The 22937-nt window shown below is 40.5% G+C and overlaps 3 protein-coding genes across 6 annotated transcripts in view; 1 reads left to right on the top strand and 2 right to left on the bottom strand.

Annotated features, from left to right (window-relative positions):
* The window catches only part of rabggtb (Rab geranylgeranyltransferase subunit beta), a 35794-nt gene that overhangs the window by 6153 nt on the left and 6704 nt on the right, over positions 1-22937 (top strand). The window contains exons 1-2 of one of the 3 annotated variants that reach the window (XM_034152858.1): positions 22180-22236; positions 22735-22842. The exons of the other annotated variants lie outside the window; for them this stretch is intronic. Of the exons in view, the coding sequence (XP_034008749.1) occupies positions 22234-22236; positions 22735-22842 (111 nt within the window). The 5' untranslated portion in view covers positions 22180-22233. Of the gene's footprint in view, positions 1-22179; positions 22237-22734; positions 22843-22937 lie in introns of those variants that run through there. 3 annotated transcript variants of the gene reach the window in all.
* Positions 81-1953, bottom strand: LOC117500147 (tripartite motif-containing protein 16-like). The gene has a single exon (XM_034152856.1). It carries the CDS (start codon positions 1852-1854, stop codon positions 196-198), a length of 1659 nt encoding a protein of 552 aa, XP_034008747.1. The 5' UTR covers positions 1855-1953; the 3' UTR covers positions 81-195.
* Positions 17812-21378, bottom strand: LOC117500143 (tripartite motif-containing protein 16-like). Of its 2 annotated transcripts, XM_034152849.1 has the most exons (2): positions 21253-21378; positions 17812-19589 (listed from the first exon to the last, which is right to left on the bottom strand). In XM_034152849.1, exons 1-2 carry the CDS (start codon positions 21284-21286, stop codon positions 17920-17922), a joined length of 1704 nt encoding a protein of 567 aa, XP_034008740.1. In that variant the 5' UTR covers positions 21287-21378; the 3' UTR covers positions 17812-17919. The 2 variants fall into 2 exon arrangements, with proteins under 2 accessions (XP_034008740.1, XP_034008741.1); XM_034152850.1 differs by lacking the exon at positions 21253-21378 and having other exon boundaries at positions 17812-19599.

Here is a 22937-nt window from a genome sequence, read left to right as displayed (position 1 = left end):
ACACAGGAAGGAGCGCCGCCTAAAGAAACTCCAACATCTACAGAACAACTCGTGAGAAGATGTTAAAGCACATCCCATAATGTTTGATTGACAGCTGATCTCTGTGCAGTGAAGACATGAACAATCAGCTCTCAGCAACAATGATGGACACACAATGAGTTTAAGAAGTAGAAGAGTTCCTCAAATGACTTCAGGCTATTTCAGTTTACACAACTCAGCTGTGGTTCCACCATAAAGCCAAACTCCAGCATGTAGCGGCTGAGTGAATGTGGTCTGGACTCTGTGGAGGAGAGTCATGGTTTCAGAGATGCTGTAGAAGGACAGAATACCTGCTCTGTGATCCAGGTACACTCCTACTCTGGAGGACTGAGGACCTGAGACGGGAGTTTTGATATTGTTGTAACAAAATGAAAAACTGTTTTGGTTACACTCTAAGGACCAAGATTTGTCATTGTATCCAAATCCACATCCACTCCCTGCTCTGCTGATATTCTTGTATGCGACTGCAACACGAACTTTTCCCCCTCTCCGCTCCACCTCCCAGTAACAGCGTCCAGTCAGACTCTCTCTACTCAGGACCTGAACACAATGAGTGAATCTGTCTGGGTGACTAGAATAAGACTGTTGTTGTTCCATGAATGTTGCTTTTCTGCTCCCCTCAGATAATAACAGATCTGTGCATGCTGTGTTTGGATCCAGAGTGATCTCCTGTGAATATTGTAAGAACCCAGCTCTGGTGGTGGGCTCTGCTGCTGACAGTAAAACATTCACTTCAGTCGGTGAGACGTTTGTCCATTCCTCTCTCAGGACGTCCTGTAGTTTGTCTCTGACTGCTGACAGGGCCGCCGTCACGTCCTCAAAGTAGCTCAGAGGACGGATGTTGATGCTGGATGAGTGTGTAGGTTCACTGAGGGCTGACAGTGAGGGGTAGCTGTGCAGAAACTGGTTGTGATCCTCTGTGTGAGACAGCAGCTTCAGATCAGCGTCTCTCCTCTTCAGCTCAGCCATCTCCTGCTCTAGCTTCTCCTGAAGCTCTTTGACTCGACTCACTTCACTCTTCTGCTGGGATCTGACCTGCTGCTTCACATCAGAGCTTCTTTTCTCCATGAGACGGATCAGCTCAGTGAACATCTTCTCACTGTCCTCCACTGCTTTATCAGCAGAGCCATTGACGGCCTCCACCTCCTGCTGAAGCAGCTTCACCTCCTTCTCTCTGTCCTGGATTCTCTGCTGGATGTTTTCTCGACTCCCCTCCAGCTCTCTCTGCCTCTCAGTCCTCTCTGCAGCAGCTGACACTGTGTCGTGGCCTTTGTGTTCGTCCACAGAGCAGAGATAACAGATACACTGCTGATCAGTGCGGCAGAACATCTTCATCACCTCGTCGTGACGAGAGCAGATGTTCTCCTGGAGCTTCTTGGAGGGCTCCACCAGCTTGTGTTTTTTAAATACAGCTAATTCATAATGAGGCTGGAGGTGTTGGTCACAATAAGAGGCCAGACACACGAGGCAGGACTTACAGGCTCTCAGTTTTCTCCCAGTGCAGAAATCACAGGCCACATCTTCAGCTCCAGCATAGCAGTGATCAGCAGGAGCAGCTTGGAGTCCAGTCTTCTTCAGCTCCTCCACTAAAGCTGCTAACATGGTGTTTTTCAGCAGGACAGGCCTCGGTGTGAAGCTCTGCCTACACTGAGGGCAGCTGTGGATCTTCTTCTCATCCTCTCCATCCCAGAAGCCTTTAATACACTTCATGCAGTAGCTGTGTCCACAGGTAGTCGTAACCGGATCCTTCAGTAGATCCAGACAGATCGAACAAGAGAAGGTTTCCCGGTCCAGCTGAACTCCTTTCTGCGCCATTTCAGCTCTCAGTGGCAGCGAGTGTCTGAGTTTCACTTCCTGAGAGCTGAAACTATGTGAGCTGTGATCTGAACAGGATGTGTGTGTGCAGTGAATGTGGCCTATCAGCTATTGGACTTTACCCACATGTTGGTTACACCCATCCTCCTCAGTGTGGATCTAAAGGGGAGGAGCGAGGAAATACAGAGTGGAGCTGGCTGTGTCTGAGAGCAGGAAGAAGAGGGAGGGCTTATCAAACTCTGACTCATTCCAGCAGGAGGAGCTGACACTCTGAACTGTTTCCTCATTCACAAACGGAGCCTCGCTTACAACCTGCTCTACATTTGAAAACAGTCTTCAGCTGTAAAATATTTGTTTTAAATTCAGGCTTTTGTAGCACACAGCTCCACACTCATGGTAGCAGTGGTGAAAGAAGTACTCAGATATTCTACTAAAGCAAAAGTAGAAATACTACGGGGTACAAATACTGTGTAACAAGTAAAAGTACAAAAGCATTGGTATCAAAATATACTTTAAGTACCAAAAGTAAAAGTACTCCTTATGCATAATGGCCCTTTTCAGAATCGTATATATATATATATATATATATATATATATAGAGTTACTATAATGATTATTGATGTGTTTTATCACAGTTAGTAAATGTAGAGCTAATTTGAGCAACTGTATGTCCTGCTACTGGATATCTTATCCTATAAATATCTGTCAAAGTGTATTTAATAACTGATTTATATTTTGAATTATCTCCTAATCTATATCTAACTAGTAACTAAAAGCTGTCGAGTAGAAGTAAAGCAGCATAAACTGAGACATATTGGCATAAAAAATAGTTAAAGTACCAAAAGTAAAAGTACTTACTGCGCCCAATGTCCCATTTTAGAATCTTATATTGAATTACTGGATTCTTTCATTTAGTTTACGTTAATGTGTTCATCACAGCTGTTAAAAGTGGAGCAACGTTCACTTTATATACTGCTGCTGGATATCTTATAATAATAATAATAATTATATATCACTGTTTATTCATATTTTGTTTAATCTAATCATTTGTATTTGTAAAGTAACTAGTAACTCATTTTGTCAAATAAATGCAATGCTTTCTGCGGTCATGACTACTTCACTTTGACTGTGGTCTTTTTTCAGCTCTTTAATGAATAAGAAAACCCCCTGCAGTCGTATATTTTCCAGACCTGAGGTGGTTCCCAGCAGCTTCACATCTGATAATCACCACCGGTGACAGGTCAGGAATTCTATTCTATTCTATTTGATTTGTAGTGTATGAGTTTGAGATTGTGCACTATATACTCAACATGTTAGGTACAAACCATTTACGGTTAAACAGAAAAGGTTCAAATCCCCTGTTACCTGTAAGAAAACTAAAGCTCAGAATTGTTAAACAGAGGATTGGCATTCATATCATCTGACACCATATCTGTCTGCATGCCATATCCCGCATTAACCACAGAGTAGCAGCGTTGCCTCTTAACCCATTCATATACCACCCTTTATGTATACAGTCTATGATTCCAGCAAATTAAACTAAAAGCATTAGATTCCTCACTAAACTGTGTTCCTCAGATCAGGGGAATGTTTTATGAGTGGCATTAAACTGCAGTCTGATCTCATGTGAACTTCAGGCATGTGGTTTGGGTTGAGGTGAGGTTTCCGCAGCCAACTTGGGGCCCCAAGCGACATTGTGAGATGAGGCCCCCCCCCCACCCCACCGACAGGAGTGAAACCATTTTTTTGGAAACAAAGTACTTTGCAAATATAATTCCTGTTTATTATTATTATCAACACAGTTACTTTTTTATACAGTGAGGTAAATGGTAAATGTGCATGTATGTCGTTCAGTATGCGTTAGGTGAATACGTCTACATTTCCTGCCAAATACTAGCCTCAAAAAGATTATTATTAAAAGGCATAAAATACTTGAATGAATGGTAAATAAAGAATGCTGGAAATAACTGCATCTCCATTAGCCTATATGCTATGCAGAGACTGCCTTCTTCATGTCGTGAATTGCAGCTGATGTGTTTAATATGGCAATTGGCAAAAGTTTGACATTTGACTTATACAACATTCGCAAGTTGTACATTTGACTCATACAATAACCCACCTTTGAGTGATGCTCTAGTTTCTTCATGTTTTGTTTTTTTCTCCCTCTTGCTTGCGCCGGACTGAAACTGTCTTTTCGCCAACATCTCTTCACCTGGGTTGCGGTCGAATAGTCCATTTAGCTTAGGAACCTTCCTAACGGAGTGAAATGACCCGGAAGTCCCTCAGTGGCAGCCATGACAAGTGCTGTTCGAATTCTCTAAATTAAAAGGAAAGGAGGTTTCAAACTTCCTTTATAACCTCCTTTAGCTTAGGAACCACTGGACCTCCCTAACCGAAAGGAGAGGAGAAAATGCTGCCCCACAATGCCTTGTGGCCGCCGCATTTGCCGTTGTCACTACCTGATCTGTCCCCCTGCCCGATCTGTACTGCGCATGTGCGAGATGATCCGCCATATTGGACAACTACATACGGCAACTCTACTAGGACACTTGACACAGTGGCTTTTGGCAAAGCAGAAAAAGAACCGAGAGAGATTATTGTTATTACAACGTGACTTCACTATTATTTAACAACTCTTTTTATTGGGTTCTTTTATTTGGGGTTAAATACATACATTAAGTGAGACATGGATTTAACTTATGTTAGACAGCTATCATACTGAATAAATATTTACTCTGATTGTATGCAAAAATGTATGGCATATAGCTGTCTAACAGAAGTTAAATCCATGTCTCACTTATTCTGACAATGTATTTAACCCCAAATAAAAGAACCCAATAAAAAGAGTTGTTAAATAATAGTGAAGTCACGTTGTAATAACAATAATCTCTCTCGGTTCTTTTTCTGCTTTGCCAAAAGCCACTGTGTCAAGTGTCCTAGTAGAGTTGCCGTATGTAGTTGTCCAATATGGCGGACCATCTCGCACATGCGCAGTACAGATCGGGCAGGGGGACAGATCGGGTAGTGACAGCCGTCACACAACAGTCGGCCGTTCACGGAAACAACCGATTATGAACGAGAAATAATATCATGAAAGTTACGGTGCTTATTAAGCATTTTAAAACGTATGTGGTAAGTTGCCAAAGTGCTTTGTTTTGAACGTTCATCAGTATTAGAATCAAAAAGAGAAATATGAACGTTAGTTTTTACTGAAATGATCAAATAAAGTCAACATTTCACAGTCTTTACTGAGCTGTGTGGGGTTTGTTCAACTTTTAAAAGATGTTTGAATGGTGATATACACAGTGATAGATGTTAAGGACTAACGTTTATAATAAATACATTTGTATTGATTTTAAGATCTTTTCATACAATCATACGTATTGGGATCATTTGTATTAATGTGGACCGGAGGGAGAGGGTGACGAGCATAAGTTTCACTTTCCTTTTTTATTTCAATTCCAACTTTGGTCATGAAGAATATGTTTCTCTGTTGTCCCCGTTCATAAAGCATAAAACAACAGCATCAGAGCACGGTGCAGAGTCTCTAGATGAGTTTACAGTAGTTTGCCCTCGTTCTTATTAAACATCCATGTTGTAGTCCGCTGTATAGAAAACTGTAGTTTCCATAGTTTCCCCACAGCAGCAGGCGCACATTTATGACCTCCGCTGGCGCATCATAAACACGTCGGATAGTGAAAGTGCAGTCGATTCTCTAAAGCAGGGGTTCCCAACCCCCGGTCCGCGGACCGGTACCGGGCCGCAGAGGTGTTACTGCCGGGCCGCGAAATAGCTGTGAGTTTATCGTAATATTTGCAGAATTATAAATATATAAAAATATTTTATCATAATATTTTTTCAAAAAGTGTTTAATTTTCGCACCTATGCCACCAGTCATATTATTTCATCCAGTAGCTAGTTAATCTTTCACCAGAAAACCGTTGAAAATGGCTTTTATGATGAGGGATTCGGCGGCTCAGCCTTATAAGGTCTCCTCTCGTGCGCACAAGCATGTTACCGGTGCGCCAAGTAGGAAGAGGAGCGCACAGGAGACAACCGTTTGATTGCAGACTGTTATGTTTATGTGGGGAAATGGTGGTGCATACATTATTTGAGATATATTTCAAACTCGGACTTCATTTTAAGGACATGTCGGCCAGGGGTGTAGAGCTATTTGTTTAAGCACCGGATTGGCAAAACAGAAGAGTAAACCAGTCTGCCTTGATCTATGAATTAATGTCCGGGACTCTCGGACCCGCAGCTGCCCGCAGCTGCTTTATAGACGGAAACCCTCCTTCACTTCTTAAAACGGCTGCAGCATCCGGAGGCAGCGGCACGTATACTCCGCTTCTGAGAAGTGCAGCACCAGTATGACTGTGTTTAACTTCATCAGAACAGTTTAAGAGTGACTGCAGGCTGCTACGTGTTAACCACACACACCTATACACACACATCTACACACATCGAACTGCCCGATTACTCCCCCTTTTATTAGTTTTATGAAGGAGATGTCCAGTCAGTCACCAAGGCGCATGATGTGTGTGTGTATGTGCTCTGCTCAGCTCAGCTCTGTGTGTTCGGTGTGTTTGTGTCTGTCCGACACCGGCATTTGTTTTCAAATGTTTATGAACAGTAATTTACACACATATGGCTAACTCCATATATGCGGCTGTTCCCAAAATAAATTAGTTTAATCTTAATCTCGATGTAGTGCTAATGCTGTCGGAGTGCACCGGAACGAACGACACTATCATAATATCTTCTGAAAACAAATGCCAGTGTTCATAATGCGGCTTCTCCTCGTTTTCCCAGCATTCACTGGATTATCCGTAAATCATACAAACAAAACCAAAACGTTAATTTATCTGTTTTCCCGTTTTGGTTTAAAAACTGAATAACGTCGGTTTTTTGGTTTTCCGAAAAACCAAAAAATGACACCGGTTCTTTTTTAAACTTTGTTAATATGTTTTGGATGCATATTGTTCTAGTATCTGTTCAGGCTGTTACATACAATTAGCCTCTGTTGCTACCTGCTGGTGGTGAGTAAATATTAAAATCAGTTAAAATTGACAACCGGTCCGCGATTTTTTTTTAATGTATCTGCCGGTCCTTGGCACAATAAAGGTTGGGAACCCCTGCTCTAAAGTACCGCAGTCTCTTCTCCTAAATCCTTTTGAATTCTCCTATCCACTATCCCTTAACCCCATGACGTTTCACTCCGAGGTCAAGGAATAGACGATAGGGTTAGAACTTAAAGCTCCCATGTCATGCTTTTCCGGTTATTACCCGTCCCCTTGTGTGTTATGAAGGTTTTTATGCATGTAAACGGTGTGCAGAGTCAAAACCCTCAAAGTACACCCTGTAGCGAGTAAAACTCTAACACAGAAAATACCTCCCCAAAACGCCTCGTTGGAGATACGTCACTGCCCATTTGAGTCTTCCATTTAGTTCCGGGTACCGCCTGATGTCATGCGGTACCCGGAACGAAATGGACCAATCCCGAAGAGCTATGGCCACACCAGCAGCGTCGTGTTCCTCCTCCAGAGGTTCGAAGAACCGGCATTTCACAGACGAAAGCTTCCAAAACATTGCCCAGTTTGAGGCCGGATATGCACAGCTTGTTTGGACCGTTTGGAGCAGGGGAAGATCTGGGTATACAACCTGTAAGTTTGCATTGTTATTTGTGTATTTATCAAACAAGACTGTTTAAATGTGTAAACTGTGTTGGACTGCTAAGCCATTGACACAGTGCTAACTAAGTTGCTAGAGTTTCCATATATCAACTCTAATATCAGCAGATGGCCTTGCATACATGTATCTCATAGCAGGAGAATGTCTGCATTCACACACAAAATACCTATTGACAGTATACTCCGGGTGATTTGCCGGTCAGTCGCGAAACGTAATTACATTATAGCTGGCGTAGCGATCTAACACACGGAGCTAGAGCTAGTTTCGGTCAGAAAAACATTTTTGTGATGCTACGTTGCTAGCGTTTAAATATATCAACTACAATGTCAGCAGATGGCCTTACATGTTTGTCATGGCAGGAGAATGTCTGCAGTCACACACACGGAATACTCATACAGTATACTGTACTGTGATTTACCGTACATTGTGACCGTACATATACTGCATGTAGCTAACGAGGCTAGCTGTATGCTAGCGCAAAACAATGTATTCATGCAAGTTACATTGTATGACCGAACGTAGCAGAATACCCGTATACGATTGCAATTATAAACACGTTATTGCTAGCCTAATATGAACCACTAGCTTTTGTTCATAGTAGTTTTATTACACTGCATTATAGTTGCCTTTCCTCCAAGCTAACATTCATATCGTGTTAGCTACCAAGGTAAACAAAGCTAGGTTAGCATATTAGCAGGCAAGCTGTTCATTACACAACTACTACTAACGAATCTAAAACAACTAAGTTTCTCTAATATTTTGTGATTTGCATTTGATTTCGTCCAGCCAGATCCTGGCAGACAATCCATGACGGGGAAGGGATTCTACTACTACTGAGGGTGCTAAAAGGCACCGCACCGACTGTGCGCAGGCAAGATGCGAGGAGGAGGAATGGATGATATACCGTGTATATATGTATATTTATGTTCATTTTGTACATTTCTAAAAATAAAGTTTAATGGAAATACTTAGTAGGCCTATCCTTTCTTCCCTGAATTCATATATAGCAAACCATGATTTGATTTCTCATCAAACAGTAGTAGTTTATAACGGGTAAAAATAACTTACTCTTTGTTATGAGAGTAGCTCGTAGGCCACAACGGAAAGACAAGGAGACATACACGAGTTTACAAAACCACGGCACATTTATTGTAGTAAATGCAGAGACAGGTGGTCGAGGGGAGAGGGTCGCTCAGTTCGTCCTTCTGCAGCCGCTTTGGAGAGAGACTCCGGGCCGCTGGGATTAATAGCACCGGCTACGGAGGTGTCCGTGATCGCGCTGATTACCCTCTTCAGCTCCACCCCACCGTAAGACAAAGGCCCTGAGGCCGTCACACTCTTCTATAACAACAGTTAAAAATATATATGTATATAAAATATACCGCTGTACCGACGCCATGATAAGACTGATGTTACGCTGAGAGCAGCCGGGAAAAGCACTGACATGGGCGCAGCCTCTCTGGTGGTTGACTAATCAGAACGAGTGGCCGAGCTGACCAATCGGAGCACACTAGGCTCACAGGGAGGGGGGGGCAAGAGCTCCAACGAGTCGTTTAGTGGAGAAAGTGAATACTGCTGAATACACATGCTTGACAGAGATGCTGTATGCGAAACCAATGTGAGTTTGGAAAATTGCACAGTATAAATCTATTTTAGTATACCTCAACAATGTAATTATGATCAGTGGAAATGGCCATGACATGGGCCCTTTAAGAGCTGTTTTTTTGGAGTATTCGACCGCAACCCTGCACTAGTGGCCGTATCAAAGCCGTGATTGGTCAGATATCGATTCATTGCAACGGTGTCGGGTTACAGACGTACTCCCCTTGTCACCTCTCACTCTCGCGTGTCAGCGGGGGGGGGGGGGGGGGGGGGGGGGGAACTGCGCTGAGAACTGCGCACAAGCCGAGCTCATAAGCCGAGGCCCCCTGCGCAATGTGAGGCCCCTATGGAAAGCCGAATGTGCCATATGACGCATACATAGTCTCGCGCGAATATACGGGGAGGTCCGTATATTCGCGCGTTTTTTCGCGCGGTTTTTAATATGATAATGAGCCCCTCCTTCTGATTTCATTAGCCAATGAGTTCAAAGTGTCTTCAACCAATCAGTGAGGGGTAAAGCCAGACCAAAGCAATCTGTAGATGAAAAGTTCCTGACTGACATTGTGAGGCTGTGCTGTAAATTGTACATTATTCCAGATGCAGGGGACTAAGTATTAATTTGTATATAATAAATATATCACCTTACACCTTATCACCTTGTCAAAATGTTCAGTACAGTCTCTGGTCTTGCTAGAAATGCAAGTCACTCACCTTAGAGCACTGTTTTATGAGATACTTAGCTTAGAAATCCGATTTTTGGAAAACTTCAAAACTGTTGTGAAACACAGATTTACTCATGTCCTCCTTTTATTTTGGTGTTTCAGATTTGGTTCACCAAAGTCTTTGGTTCACAAAAGTAGTGAAATATATGAATTACACTATAGGCCTACATAAATGTGTTATTCATGTCTAAAATGAAAATGTGTAAATTAGAATTTGGAGTAAGTAAAATTGTTCTATCACTCTACTTTCACCACAGAAAAGTTACATCAGGACTGATTCATGACTTCATATTCCATAATGAGGTTCATGTGATGTGTACAAATACAAATTGAGCATTACAACTTTTTTTTTCAACCAACTATTTATGTTAACATAAGAAACTGTAAAATTTCAATATTTACAATATCAGAACTTTCTCAACCAACTATTCATTATACATGTAAAGACAGGGGGAGCAGTGTCATGCTCTTTGTCCGTCTTCCAAGACAGTGGGGCTGGCTGCTGTGTAGGTGGGGGTGATGGTGCATGGGCTGCTGGTGGCTGTGTCGGAGGGAGGTAGGTGGGATTGTCCCGGGTTGATCGTGATGGCTGTGGTGGAGGCCTTTGTGCCGATGTGTATCTTAATCTTATGGCAGGCACAGATGGAGGTGGGGGCTGCTGTAGTGATGCTGGTCCTCTGGTCCTTGGTGGTGATGGCTGTGGTGGAGGTCTTTGAGCCACGGTAGATCTTGACCTGGGGGCCGGCACAGATGAAGGTTCTGGCTGCTGGATAAACGTCGCCTGTGGGCCACTAGGCCCAGGCAGCTGTGAAATATGAAAAAAAAACATACCTTTACTATTAGCAAATCAAAATAACTGTATGACGTATTTGTCTCTAATAAAAAAATGGAAATAAATTCACATGCCATATTATGACTTTAATGGAGGATTAAAGCCTTCTTAATTTACAGTATATAATATAGTGATAACACACACAACCCAGTTGACTGTACTCCCTTTAACCTGGCTCTGTTGTACACTGATAGGCACAATATTAGCATAGCATTAGCGCTATTAGCATTGCAATACTATGAACAATTATGAACTCAGACCAGCATTTCACATATTTATACAAGCAGAATACACTTGAAATGTAAGCCAAACTAGTGCACGGGAGTCATACACCTAGTAACATAGTGGTTTTAGCCCTACATTATTCAGGGAGCGATAGCCTGTGCTAAAGAAGCTAGCGGACGCCATTAGCTACTGTAGTGGAGCTCACTAGCTCACAAAATGACATTAAACTACACATAAAGAACAGTTTCAAACACACTTCTTAGATCGAAATATGACATCATATTTGTACACACTACTAACCTGTTGAACAGGAGATATGAATGAAGCAGAGGGAACGTTGCTGCCTTTCTAGCCAGAATGCCAAGTCTGCGGCAGACACATAATAACAACACTTACTTTACGGCGCAGAGGCCTTTCCGTGTCCTATACTGCCCTCTGCTGTTTGTAATGATATACACTGTTTAACATAAACATGCCTTGGAGAGTATAACTTAATTTATACAAGACAATATACATTGAAAATGTAACCACATATTTATGCGGTTATCTGAATCATATTTCTACCCCTTATATTCGAAAATATATGATTAAATATGTAAAATATGCGCACTTTGACACTGCACTGTGTGGGTGGACTCCAGAGTTATATCTTTCAAACTAAATCTATCCACTATCTGCTTGTCTATGTTAAAAAGCCTCAGTCACCTTAATTCATGTAATAAAAACATCTCAACACCAACAGTCAGTCTGTCGAATTTTAGGTTCACCAGAGATTACATGTCAATTGAGGCATCTCTGACACACACTCTGTGGTTCTCTCACACATCACCTACTGTTTAACGACCTGGTCACATGCCAGTACAACAACATTAAAACCACTGGAGTCATTGTACAAACAAGCACTCAAAATACTGGCCTTAAAATAAACGGCCTTACCTCACCTCCTCTTAGACAGTTTATTAACATACGCACAAGTGCAACTAGGGTAACAAGAGGTGCAGAGAGAGGAGATTATTTCAGTCAGTCTTCATTTTCTGTTAAAGTTGCTCAGCAATGGAACTCAATCCCATCTCCAATCAGAGACCAGTCCACATTCACTTTATTTAAATCAAAACTCAAAATATGGTTAGTGAGGAATCAGCTCTGCCAACCAAATATTCTGCTCCTTACAACCCACTGCCTGTGTTTTAACATGTTCTTTTGTTTTGTTTTATTTGTTTTGTTTTAATGTTCTGTATTTTAAATTGTTTTATTTAAGTATCCCAGTAATGTATGTTGCATGTTTTAAATGTATTGTATTTACTTGTTTAAAATGAAATGTGTTTTAGATTGACTTTTAAAATCTGTCCAGGGACTACAGATGAAAAATAGCCTCTTGGCTAACTCTGGCACATTTACAGAAATGTTCATTAATGTGCACTGTCCCTGTTAAATAAATGAATAAATAAATAAAAACATCATTGCCACCAGTCATTCCAGTGCCAGTGGTCACTCCAGGGTCGGCGGCCACACCTGATGAACCCACCAGGGCAGTTTCCTCAGAGCGAGAGGAACATTTTTATCTTTATTTTATCTTTTTATAGCTCGTCCTGGTTTCCGCAGCAGATAGGCCTATGGTGTCAGTTATGTCAGTTATGTCAGTTGTTTTAAATAAAACGATGAAAACTGAACTTGAAAATTGTTTCCTCTTTTTATTTTATTTATTATTTTCGGGACGGGGAGACGTCTGTGATTAAAAATTCATTCGCAGAAATGTAAAGTGATCTAACTAAGTTCTATTCATATTCTTGACGGGAAGAGCAGTGTAAATGGGTGGCCTATATGCATTTGAAAAGCAATATAAATCACACAGTTAGTATACAATAGGCTTTAAAAGCACCATCGATAACCATTGCCCTTCTCCAATTCAAACCAAAAGAGAAAAGGCAGATATTACCCTCATAAAAGAAATGGTAGATATATCAATAAACATTTATAACTAGTTTAGGTAGTTTGAGAGGTAATTAAAATAGCTAAGGGTGATGATCTGACTTGAAGTGTGTGTTTTCCTCCTCCCGCTGCATCACAGCATATACTGTGTATATCACCATTCTTTAATTAAATGTTTGATAAGTGCATGCAGATCACAGTACAGTAAAACATGTACACAGATACATTATTTTGTATTTTTATTAAATTTGACAATGTCAATTTCACTTTCCACTATGTACAGGTATCTTGGGTCAGTTTTGTCTGGGTCAGAGAAAATGCAGATATTACACTCAGAAAAGAAATGGTAGACATATCAGTACTCTTAGTGCCAAGTTGTCTCAGACAATCTGCATTTCCCAAGTCTATGTTAAAAAGCCTCAGTCACCTTAATTCATGTAATAAAAACATCTCAGGTCAGTAACACTGAAAGCTAAATGTGCAATACCATGTTCAGCTATGTTACTATTTATAATGTTATTGTTGTTACAACAGAAGATGTTTTTCTTTATATTGAAGTTAAATGCATCAATCTGGTGCACTTTGAGGGCAAAATTAAGAGATTTATGGATACCGCTGGAAAAAGCTGCAGTACATATGCCGAGCCTGTACGTAGCGCTGTAACTTCCTCCACAAAAGCAGCCTTCTGTTTATTCAACGTCAACCGCCAATAAACACCAAAGAAGAAGAACAAGAAGAACATGTGTTCGAACCGGAAGCTAAACAAATGGGCGGGGCAGTTTAAGGTAAGACCATAGACTGTATATAAAGGTAAGACATACGGATGGCAGTATCATCGAAGAAGAAGCAGATTCAGAAGCCGGAAAAATGTCCACGAGAAACTTCATCTTGCGTTGCAAAAGGACAATAAATTACTGCACAAGACTTCTCCAAACAGATGATGCCGGTCATGCTGTGTTACAATCCACAGTAACGAGGTAAGGGCCAAGCCTATCACTACTACCAGTACCAACACAAAGGAATGTAGTTTGTTTTTGCATGTAACCTAAACTGAGGTTGTGTGAGATCTTTCACACTTACAAATTCTGTCTTCTCCCCTATTTCACCAAACCGTTTACTGGCAGGTTAGAAACCATGGAAAGGAGCCTCGAGTGGTCACGGGGCAGGCTAATTAACGTCCCTACAGCTGATATTTTACTTCAGGACCTTCGGGAATATATACTTGAAGTCCGGAGATCTTGGCCTACCACACCCGCACAACAAGGTCGGTCGATGTGATAATTGTTCACTTTAGCATAGGCTTTCGTTGATAAACCAGTGATAGTATTGTTGAGTACTAAGTGGCCAATACATTTCAAAGTAATTATTTGTTTGAAATATTGGTAATGCCAATATAAAAACCTTTTTAATCTGTAGTTGCCAGCTATTAATTAGAACATTCTGGTGAGACGCTCTGAGTCTCGAGTTGTCCTCTTAAAACTGTACTCCAAATTCCAACTTTATATCCTGCCACAGTAGAGGAGACGCTATTCCCCCTCCCCCATCGAGGGCAGTCTGGCCATCTGTAGTACACACCACGTATCATCAAACGTGTGAATGAGGACATTGAAAGGGTGCCAGAGAGGGCGTCTCTGTCTTCAGGGTTGTGTTAGAAATTAAAATCAATGTTTAATAGCATAATTTAGTCTAAAACATATCGTCAGTTTAAAAGCTGTTTTATTGTGAAAAAACCCGGAAGTTCTCAGGAAATCTCAATGCCAAGCTTTTATTCTGAAAATCCTTCATATCCAGTCAGCAGTTAGCAGTTAGCATGTGGCTAATAATAATAAGTTTTCTGAATGTAAAGTGAAAATGACATGGAGTGTTGCACACCAAAACCTACGGACTTTAACCACCATATATTACATATTATATTATATTACACCATATATTTATAGACCACGCTATAGAGCAGGGCACCTTGAACATCTGGATCCATAGTCTCCGATGAAATTGACCACCTCTTTTTACTCGGTATGGACTCTGAAGCATCTCCAAGGACACACATCGTGTTTCTTTTCATCCGTTCATTCATTTCAGAAATTCTAAAGGCTCCTTATTATCTCCAAAAGTGCTACATTGGTAAACAAATAAGCATATACAAACAGCTAGCGCAGTTTCTTTGATAGAGACAAAGATAGTTGCTCAGCAACCAGGACGCCAACCACAGGAAAGATAAACAATAAAATGGAGCAGAACTCTGTGTCATGGACGTTCTAGCATTCTGATATTTCATTATTATTTCAAGGTGATTTACTATCCAGGCCACTTACTTACTTTTTTTTTTTTTTTAAATGTACTGTACATATGGTAAAGTACATATGTTTTGTGATATTATGTCCCTCTTGTTTTCATATATATGTGTCCCCTCTTCCTTCACAAGCACTATATATCAATATATAATACTATTCTGCAGCATGCAATGAAATAGAAGCAGAAAATGCTGCAGTGTTTGCGATGACCCTTTGTATACATTTCTGAATAAGTCTCAGAACCACTTTGTGGTACTATTAATTTGATATGGTTGGATATAGTTTTCAGCTGGAGCAACATCTGAGGTTGATACATTCCCATTTCTTTCCTGTGAAACATGAACACAGAAGACAGGCTACCACCTTAAAAAACTGGAGAACAGACAGCTGTTGCCACCAAGCAGTGGGGACAATTAAGGTGAAGCAGACCTTGCAATAACTTGCATTACATTCCATGTCATTTGTTGGACGCTTTTATCCAAAGCAACTTACATACTCAATACTGTGGGCAATCCCCACAGGAGCAATTTGGGGTGAAGTGTCTCAGGGACACAACGACACGCTCGGGCCGGCTCTGCAAACAATATTGAATCTGGACGGATACTTTTTTAAGGAAATCGTTTTTATTTTTTATTATAATTATTGTGAAATGTATTATGTTTTCATCATTATTACAACAAATACACACTTGCAACTGATAACACTGGCAATGATTTTATATTTATTAGACTATTCAAAAAAAATCATGCTTCAAAGAAAGTGGGGGAACGGCGATCCCCCGCGTCCAACGACCACTGCTGCCATCCAAAAAGTGACTTTGAGATGGAATCAGAGTTCAGTGACACTGCTATGAGTGAAGAAGAGGCAGAAGAAGATGCCTGTGGACAAGTGGACAAAGAAAACCAACAACAATCCATCCCTCATATACTTATGTTCATATAATAACTTGCTTTATATTTTATTTTTGTCATTGTTAATGTGTAAAGTCAACATGTATATTTTCTACTTTCTTGTTTATTTCCAGTCTTTTTTAATCGTTATTGTACAATGCCATGTCTTTTATGCTGCTGCAACACAACAATGTCCCAAATTGAGATCAATAAAGTACTATCTTATCTTATCTCTTATCTGAACCCAATGGCCGCCCAGTCAGTGATTATGTGGACATCGAGCCCCAACCAAATAAACACACCAAGCCCCGTGACAGGTATCGCTGGCTGAAAAGATATTTGATCAGTCCCAATACTGATTTCTCTGCTCCAGATATCACAGAGGATGTCATTTCTGCAAAGCTCTAAAGATGCCAAAGCAGGAGATGCTGAACAGGAGACAGTTTCAGGCAGATCTAGCATCCTCTCTCATCCTGGTAACAATGCTTTTCTGCTTTTCTGAAATACAGAAGAGGATTAGGACCACATGTGGATTTATCTTTTGGACCTGACCAAAACTGATTTTTTCTTTTGAGTAATAAATCAAAAATTCTTACTTAAATCTCAGATCTATGAAAACTAATTCTGAAGGTTTTCATGAAAATAAATAAAATATATTTGAAGAAAAAGTCAGATTTCTGAGATTTTCTTTAAAAAAAATTGAAAATCTGAATTTCTTTTGTAAAAGAATATTTTTTTTATCAGAATTCTGACTTTCACTAGTAAAGAACATGTTGAGGTCTGACCAAAGTGATTTTTTTCTAACTTTAATCTCAGATTTCTGTAATTTCATTAAAAAAAAGGAATAAAATATATTTATTCTGAATTCTGAGATTTTCAGAAAAAAAATGTTCTTAAGAAAAAGATTTATTAAAAATATTCTGAATTCTGACTTGTTTCTCAATATTCTGACTAAAATCTTGAAACATAAAAAAATATCACTTTAGTTCAGATCTCACATTTCTCCACATGTTCCTAACCCTCTTCCATAGACGTTTCGTCCTCTCCATTCTTTGGTGTAAATAAATGCACTTGTGTTCACTTTCCCCCCCGACTCTCTCAATGTTATTTGTTGTCGTGTGTTACCGTCTCCTTTTTTGTCCTAGAGCTTATTGGGGACGTAGCAGTAAAACAAGAACTACATGTATTAAAAATTCAACTCAACTTAGTGCAGCTTCACTGGAGAGGAGAGATCATTCATTTTAAGATTACAAACAAAGACTGAGATGTTCACTTGTGTCCTCTTAGCTCTTTTATTAACAAGAAAAACTCCAACATTTTATTTTGTACAGACATGTAAATGTGGCACTCATCTCACATCTTGAACATAGAAACACAATTTATTACAAACTCAACCTGTTAGCTTTTCTTTGAATGTGTTTTATTTCCTTCTTCAAACTTTCATTGATGCATTCAACACATTGAGACTTAGTCAAAAATAAAAGACATTTAGAATAAAATATCTACAATGAAAGAAGCTCTGGTGCTTTCTCTCTCTCATGCTTTACAAGAGAAACAACAACATACAAATACATCAATATCGATATTCAACAAATATTTAGAGCAAAGTTTACATTTCCATGCAGAGAAATATGAGTTGAGGTTAACAGAAATCCTCCTGAGCAGTGACAGCCTCCACGGCTAAACAGACACAGGAAGGAGCGCCGCCTAAAGAAACTCCAACATCTACAGAACAACTCAGGAGAAGATGTTAAAGCACATCCCATAATGTTTGATTGACAGCTGATCTCTGTGCAGTGAAGACATGAACAATCAGCTCTCAGCAACAATGATGGACACACAATGAGTTTAAGAAGTAGAAGAGTTCCTCAAATGACTTCAGGCTATTTCAGTTTACACAACTCAAATGTGTCTCCATAACCATAAAGATAAACTCCAGCATGTAGCGGCTGAGTGAATGTGGTCTGGACTCTGTGGAGGAGAGTCATGGTTTCAGAGATGCTGTAGAAGGACAGAATACCTGCTCTGTGATCCAGGTACACTCCTACTCTGGAGGACTGAGGACCTGAGACGGGAGTTTTGATATTGTTGTAACGAAATGAATAACTGTTTTGGTTACAATCTAAGGACCAAGATTTGTCATTGTATCCAAATAAACTTTCACCCCCTGCTCTGATGATATTCTTGTATGCGACTGCTACAAAAACTCCTCTCCCTCTCCACTCCACCTCCCAGTAACAACGTCCAGTCAGACTCCCTCTACTCAGGACCTGAGGCAATACAGTGAATCTGTCTGGGTGACTAGAATAAGACTGATGTTGTCCCATGCATGTTGCTTTTCTGCTCCCCTCAGATAATACCAGCAGTGTGTGTGCTGTGTTTGGATCCAGAGTGATCTCCTGTGAATATTGTAAGAACCCAGCTCTGGTGGTGGGCTCTGCTGCTGACAGTAAAACATCCACTTCAGTCGGTGAGACGTTTGTCCATTCCTCTCTCAGGACGTCCTGTAGTTTGTCTCTGACTGCTGACAGGGCCGCCGTCACGTCCTCAAAGTAGCTCAGAGGACGGATGTTGATGCTGGATGAGTGTGTAGGTTCACTGAGGGCTGACAGTGAGGGGTAGCTGTGCAGAAACTGGTTGTGATCCTCTGTGTGAGACAGCAGCTTCAGCTCAGCGTCTCTCCTCTTCAGCTCAGCCATCTCCTGCTCCAGCTTCTCCTGAAGCTCTTTGACTCGACTCACTTCACTCTTCTGCTGGGATCTGACCTGCTGCTTCACATCAGAGCTTCTTTTCTCCATGAGACGGATCAGCTCAGTGAACATCTTCTCACTGTCCTCCACTGCTTTATCAGCAGAGCCATTGACGGCCTCCACCTCCTGCTGAAGCAGCTTCACCTCCTTCTCTCTGTCCTGGATTCTCTGCTGGATGTTTAGTCGACTCCCCTCCAGCTCTCTCTGCCTCTCAGTCCTTTCTGCAGCAGCTGACACTGTGTCGTGGCCTTTGTGTTCGTCCACAGAGCAGAGATAACAGATACACTGCTGATCAGTGCGGCAGAACATCTTCATCACCTCGTCGTGACGAGAGCAGATGTTCTCCTGGAGCTTCTTGGAGGGCTCCACCAGCTTGTGTTTTTTCAAGACATTATTAAATTCATTATGACACTGGAGGTGTTTCTCACAATAAGAGGCCAGACACACGAGACAGGACTTACAGGCTCTCAGTTTTCTCCCAGTGCAGACATCACAGGCCACATCTTCAGCTCCAGCATAGCAGTGATCAGCAGGAGCAGCTTGGAGTCCAGTCTTCTTCAGCTCCTCCACTAAAGCTGCTAACATGGTGTTTTTCAGCAGGACAGGCCTCGGTGTGAAGCTCTGCCTACACTGAGGGCAGCTGTGGATCTTCTTCTCATCCTCTCCATCCCAGAAGCCTTTAATACACTTCATGCAGTAGCTGTGTCCACAGGAAGTCGTCACCGGATCCTTCAGTAGATCCAGACAGATCGAACAAGAGAAGGTTTCCCGGTCCAGCTGAACTCCTTTCTGCGCCATTTCACCTCTCACTGGCAGCGAGTGTCTGAGTTTCACTTCCTGAAACCTGAAACTATGTGAGCTGTGATCTGAACAGCATGGGTGTGTGCAGTGAATGTGGCCTATCAGCTCTTGTTCTTTACCCACATGTTGGTTACACCCGTCCTCCTCAGTGTGGATCTAAAGGGGAGGAGCCAGGAAATACAGAGTGGAGCTGGCTGTGTCTGAGAGCAGGAAGAAGAGGGAGGGCTTATCAAACTCTGACTCATTCCAGGAGGAGGAGCAGCGCTGACACTCTGAACTGTTTCCTCATTCACAAACGGAGCCTCGCTTACAACCTGCTCTACATTTGTAAACAGTCTTCAGCTGTAAAATATTTGTTTTAAATTCAGGCTTTTGTAGCACACAGCTCCACACTCATGGTGGCAGTGGTGAAAGAAGTACTCAGATATTCTACTAAAGCAAAAGTAGAAATACTACAGGGTAAAAATACTCTGTAACAAGTAAAAGTACAAAAGCATTGGTATCAAAATATACTTTAAGTACCAAAAGTAAAAGTACTCCTTATGCATAATGGCCCTTTTCAGAATCGTATATATATATATATATATATATATATATATATATATATATATATATATATATATATATATATATATATATATATTGAGTTACTATAATGATTATTGATGTGTTTTATCACAGTTAGTAAATGTAGAGCTAATTTGAGCAACTGTATGTCCTGCTGCTGGATATCTTATCCTATAAATATCTGTCAAAGTGTATTTAATAACTGATTTATAATTTGAATTATCTACTAATCTATATCTAACTAGTAACTAAAAGCTGTCGAGTAGAAGTAAAGCAGCATAAACTGAGACATATTGGCATCAAAAAATAGTTAAAGTACCAAAAGTAAAAGTACTTACTGCGCCCAATGTCCCATTTTAGAATCTTATATTGAATTACTGGATTCTTTCATTTTGTTTACGTTAATGTGTTCATCACAGCTGTTAAAAGTGGAGCAAGGTTTACTTTATATACTGCTGCTGGATATCTTATAATAATAATAATAATAATAATTATATATCACTGTTTATTCATATTTTGTTTAATCTAATCATTTGTATTTGTAAAGTAACTAGTAACTCATTTTGTCAAATAAATGCAATGCTTTCTGCGGTCATGACTACTTCACTTTGACTGTGGTCTTTTTTCAGCTCTTTAATGAATAAGAAAACCCCCTGCAGTCGTATATTTTCCAGACCTGAGGTGGTTTACAAATATCTCCTGAAAATGAATTCACAAGGCAGTAAAAACTGAAAATCCATGCTTTTTCCTCATGACTTCTTTCAGTCAGGTAACACAGTATCTGGGATACATTGTCTTCAAACTGTTAACTCTGTATGTAAGGACTCCACGGTGCAGACCCATGGAGAGAAATCAAGTGTAGTGATTGTCTCTGGTGCTCCAATGTATAGTAAATGCTCTTCAGCCCCACCCTTGGAACAAACTCCCAGCAGCTTCACATCTGATAATCACCACCGGACAGGTCAGGAATTATATTCTATTCTATTTTATTTGTAGTGTATGAGTTTAAGATTGTGCACTATATACTCAACATGTTAGGTACAAACCATTTACGGTTAAACAGAAAAGGTTCAAATCCCCTGTTACCTGTAAGAAAACTAAAGCTCAGAATTGTTAAACAGAGGATTGGCATTCATATCATCTGACACCATATCTGTCTGCATGCCATATCCCGCATTAACCACAGAGTAGCAGCGTTGCCTCTTAACCCATTCATATCCCACCCTTTATGTATACAGTCTATGATTCCAGCAAATTAAACTAAAAGCATTAGATTCCTCACTAAACTGTGTTCCTCAGATCAGGGGAATGTTTTATGAGTGGCATTCAACTGCAGTCTGATCTCATGTGAACTTCAGGCATGTGGTTTGGGTTGAGGTGAGGTTTCCGCAGCCAACTTGGGGCCCCAAGCGACATTGTGAGATGAGGCCCCCCCCCCCACCGACAGGAGTGAAACCATTTTTTTGGAAACAAAGTACTTTGCAAATATAATTCCTGTTTATTATTATTATCCACACAGTTACTTTTTTATACAGTGAGGTAAATGGTAAATGTGCATGTATGTCGTTCAGTATGCGTTTACAGGTGAATAAGTCTGCATTTCCTGCCAAATACTAGCCTCAAAAAGATTAAAATATAATTAATGCAAATAAACTACTTCTACTAATAATCTCAACTGCGCTGAGAACTGCGCACAAGCCAAGCTCATAAGCCGAGTATAAAGTAACATAAAATGAAAGCACTGAAGTAAAGTACACACGTCAAAAAAATACTCAAGTAAAATACTTGAGTAAATGTACTTAGTTACTTTCCACCACTGACCACCACACAATAAAGACTGTAAGTTAACCCCACCATGTGCAATGTATAATATCCACTCATGTAACACCATTGTACATGTGTGAAACGAAAAGGGATTTTGTATTGTTATATCTAATTCCAAAAGCATCCAAGTGATTTTCTCCTGCATAATCCCGTGTCCCCACTAGGTGGCGGTAATGCGCATCTTAACCAGTTTGACAGCCACCAAAAAGAAAACAGAAGAAGAAGAAGTAGCCTGATCATGCGAACATCTCCAGAATGGTAACCGGTTATCATGTTGTAAATGTCATCGTTACTCAGCTTATTTTTATATAACAATACAGCCGAAATGCATTAACATGTCCACTTATCTCCGTTATGTTCAGCTTTAGCGTTACATTGACCGCTTACCTGTGAAAACAGCTAACATAAGTAAAGTGGTTAGCATCAGAGTTAGCATGTAGCTCAATGATACCAAAACAACTGCAATTTTCACTAATTTCGCTCCATAATATAGTCATTTTCAGGCTTGACACGCAGGTTGTGGTTGTATATCATTGAAACAAGGTCATTTAGAAATTGTGCCATGTTTAAAATATATAATACACTGTAGTATGTCATATATTCATTGTCTTAAGTTTCTTTTTAGGTTATTATTTGTATATTTTCTTTGTTTATGTTTGCACCACCATACACCAAAGCTAATTTCTTGTTTATGTAAACGTGTAAAACACTTGATTCTGATTCTGATAAGTATTGTGGTGATGTGTTCAATGTCAGGGTACCCAAGTGAAAGATGTCATCATTAAGCCTGACGCCCCCAGCTCTCTGCTGCTGGACAAACATGCAGACTACATCGCGGCCTACGGCTCCAAAAAGGATGACTATGTGAGTAAAAGGACATTTTGCAGGATTAATTGATGTTTTTTTAAGAGTGTATCTTTTAGTTCCCAGGGTCCTATGTTCCCCAAGTATATTTTATC

Source organism: Trematomus bernacchii, unplaced genomic scaffold (genome assembly GCF_902827165.1).
Source record: "Trematomus bernacchii unplaced genomic scaffold, fTreBer1.1, whole genome shotgun sequence".
Classification (NCBI taxonomy): domain Eukaryota; kingdom Metazoa; phylum Chordata; class Actinopteri; order Perciformes; family Nototheniidae; genus Trematomus; species Trematomus bernacchii.
This window is presented reverse-complemented; position numbering and strand designations above follow the sequence as displayed.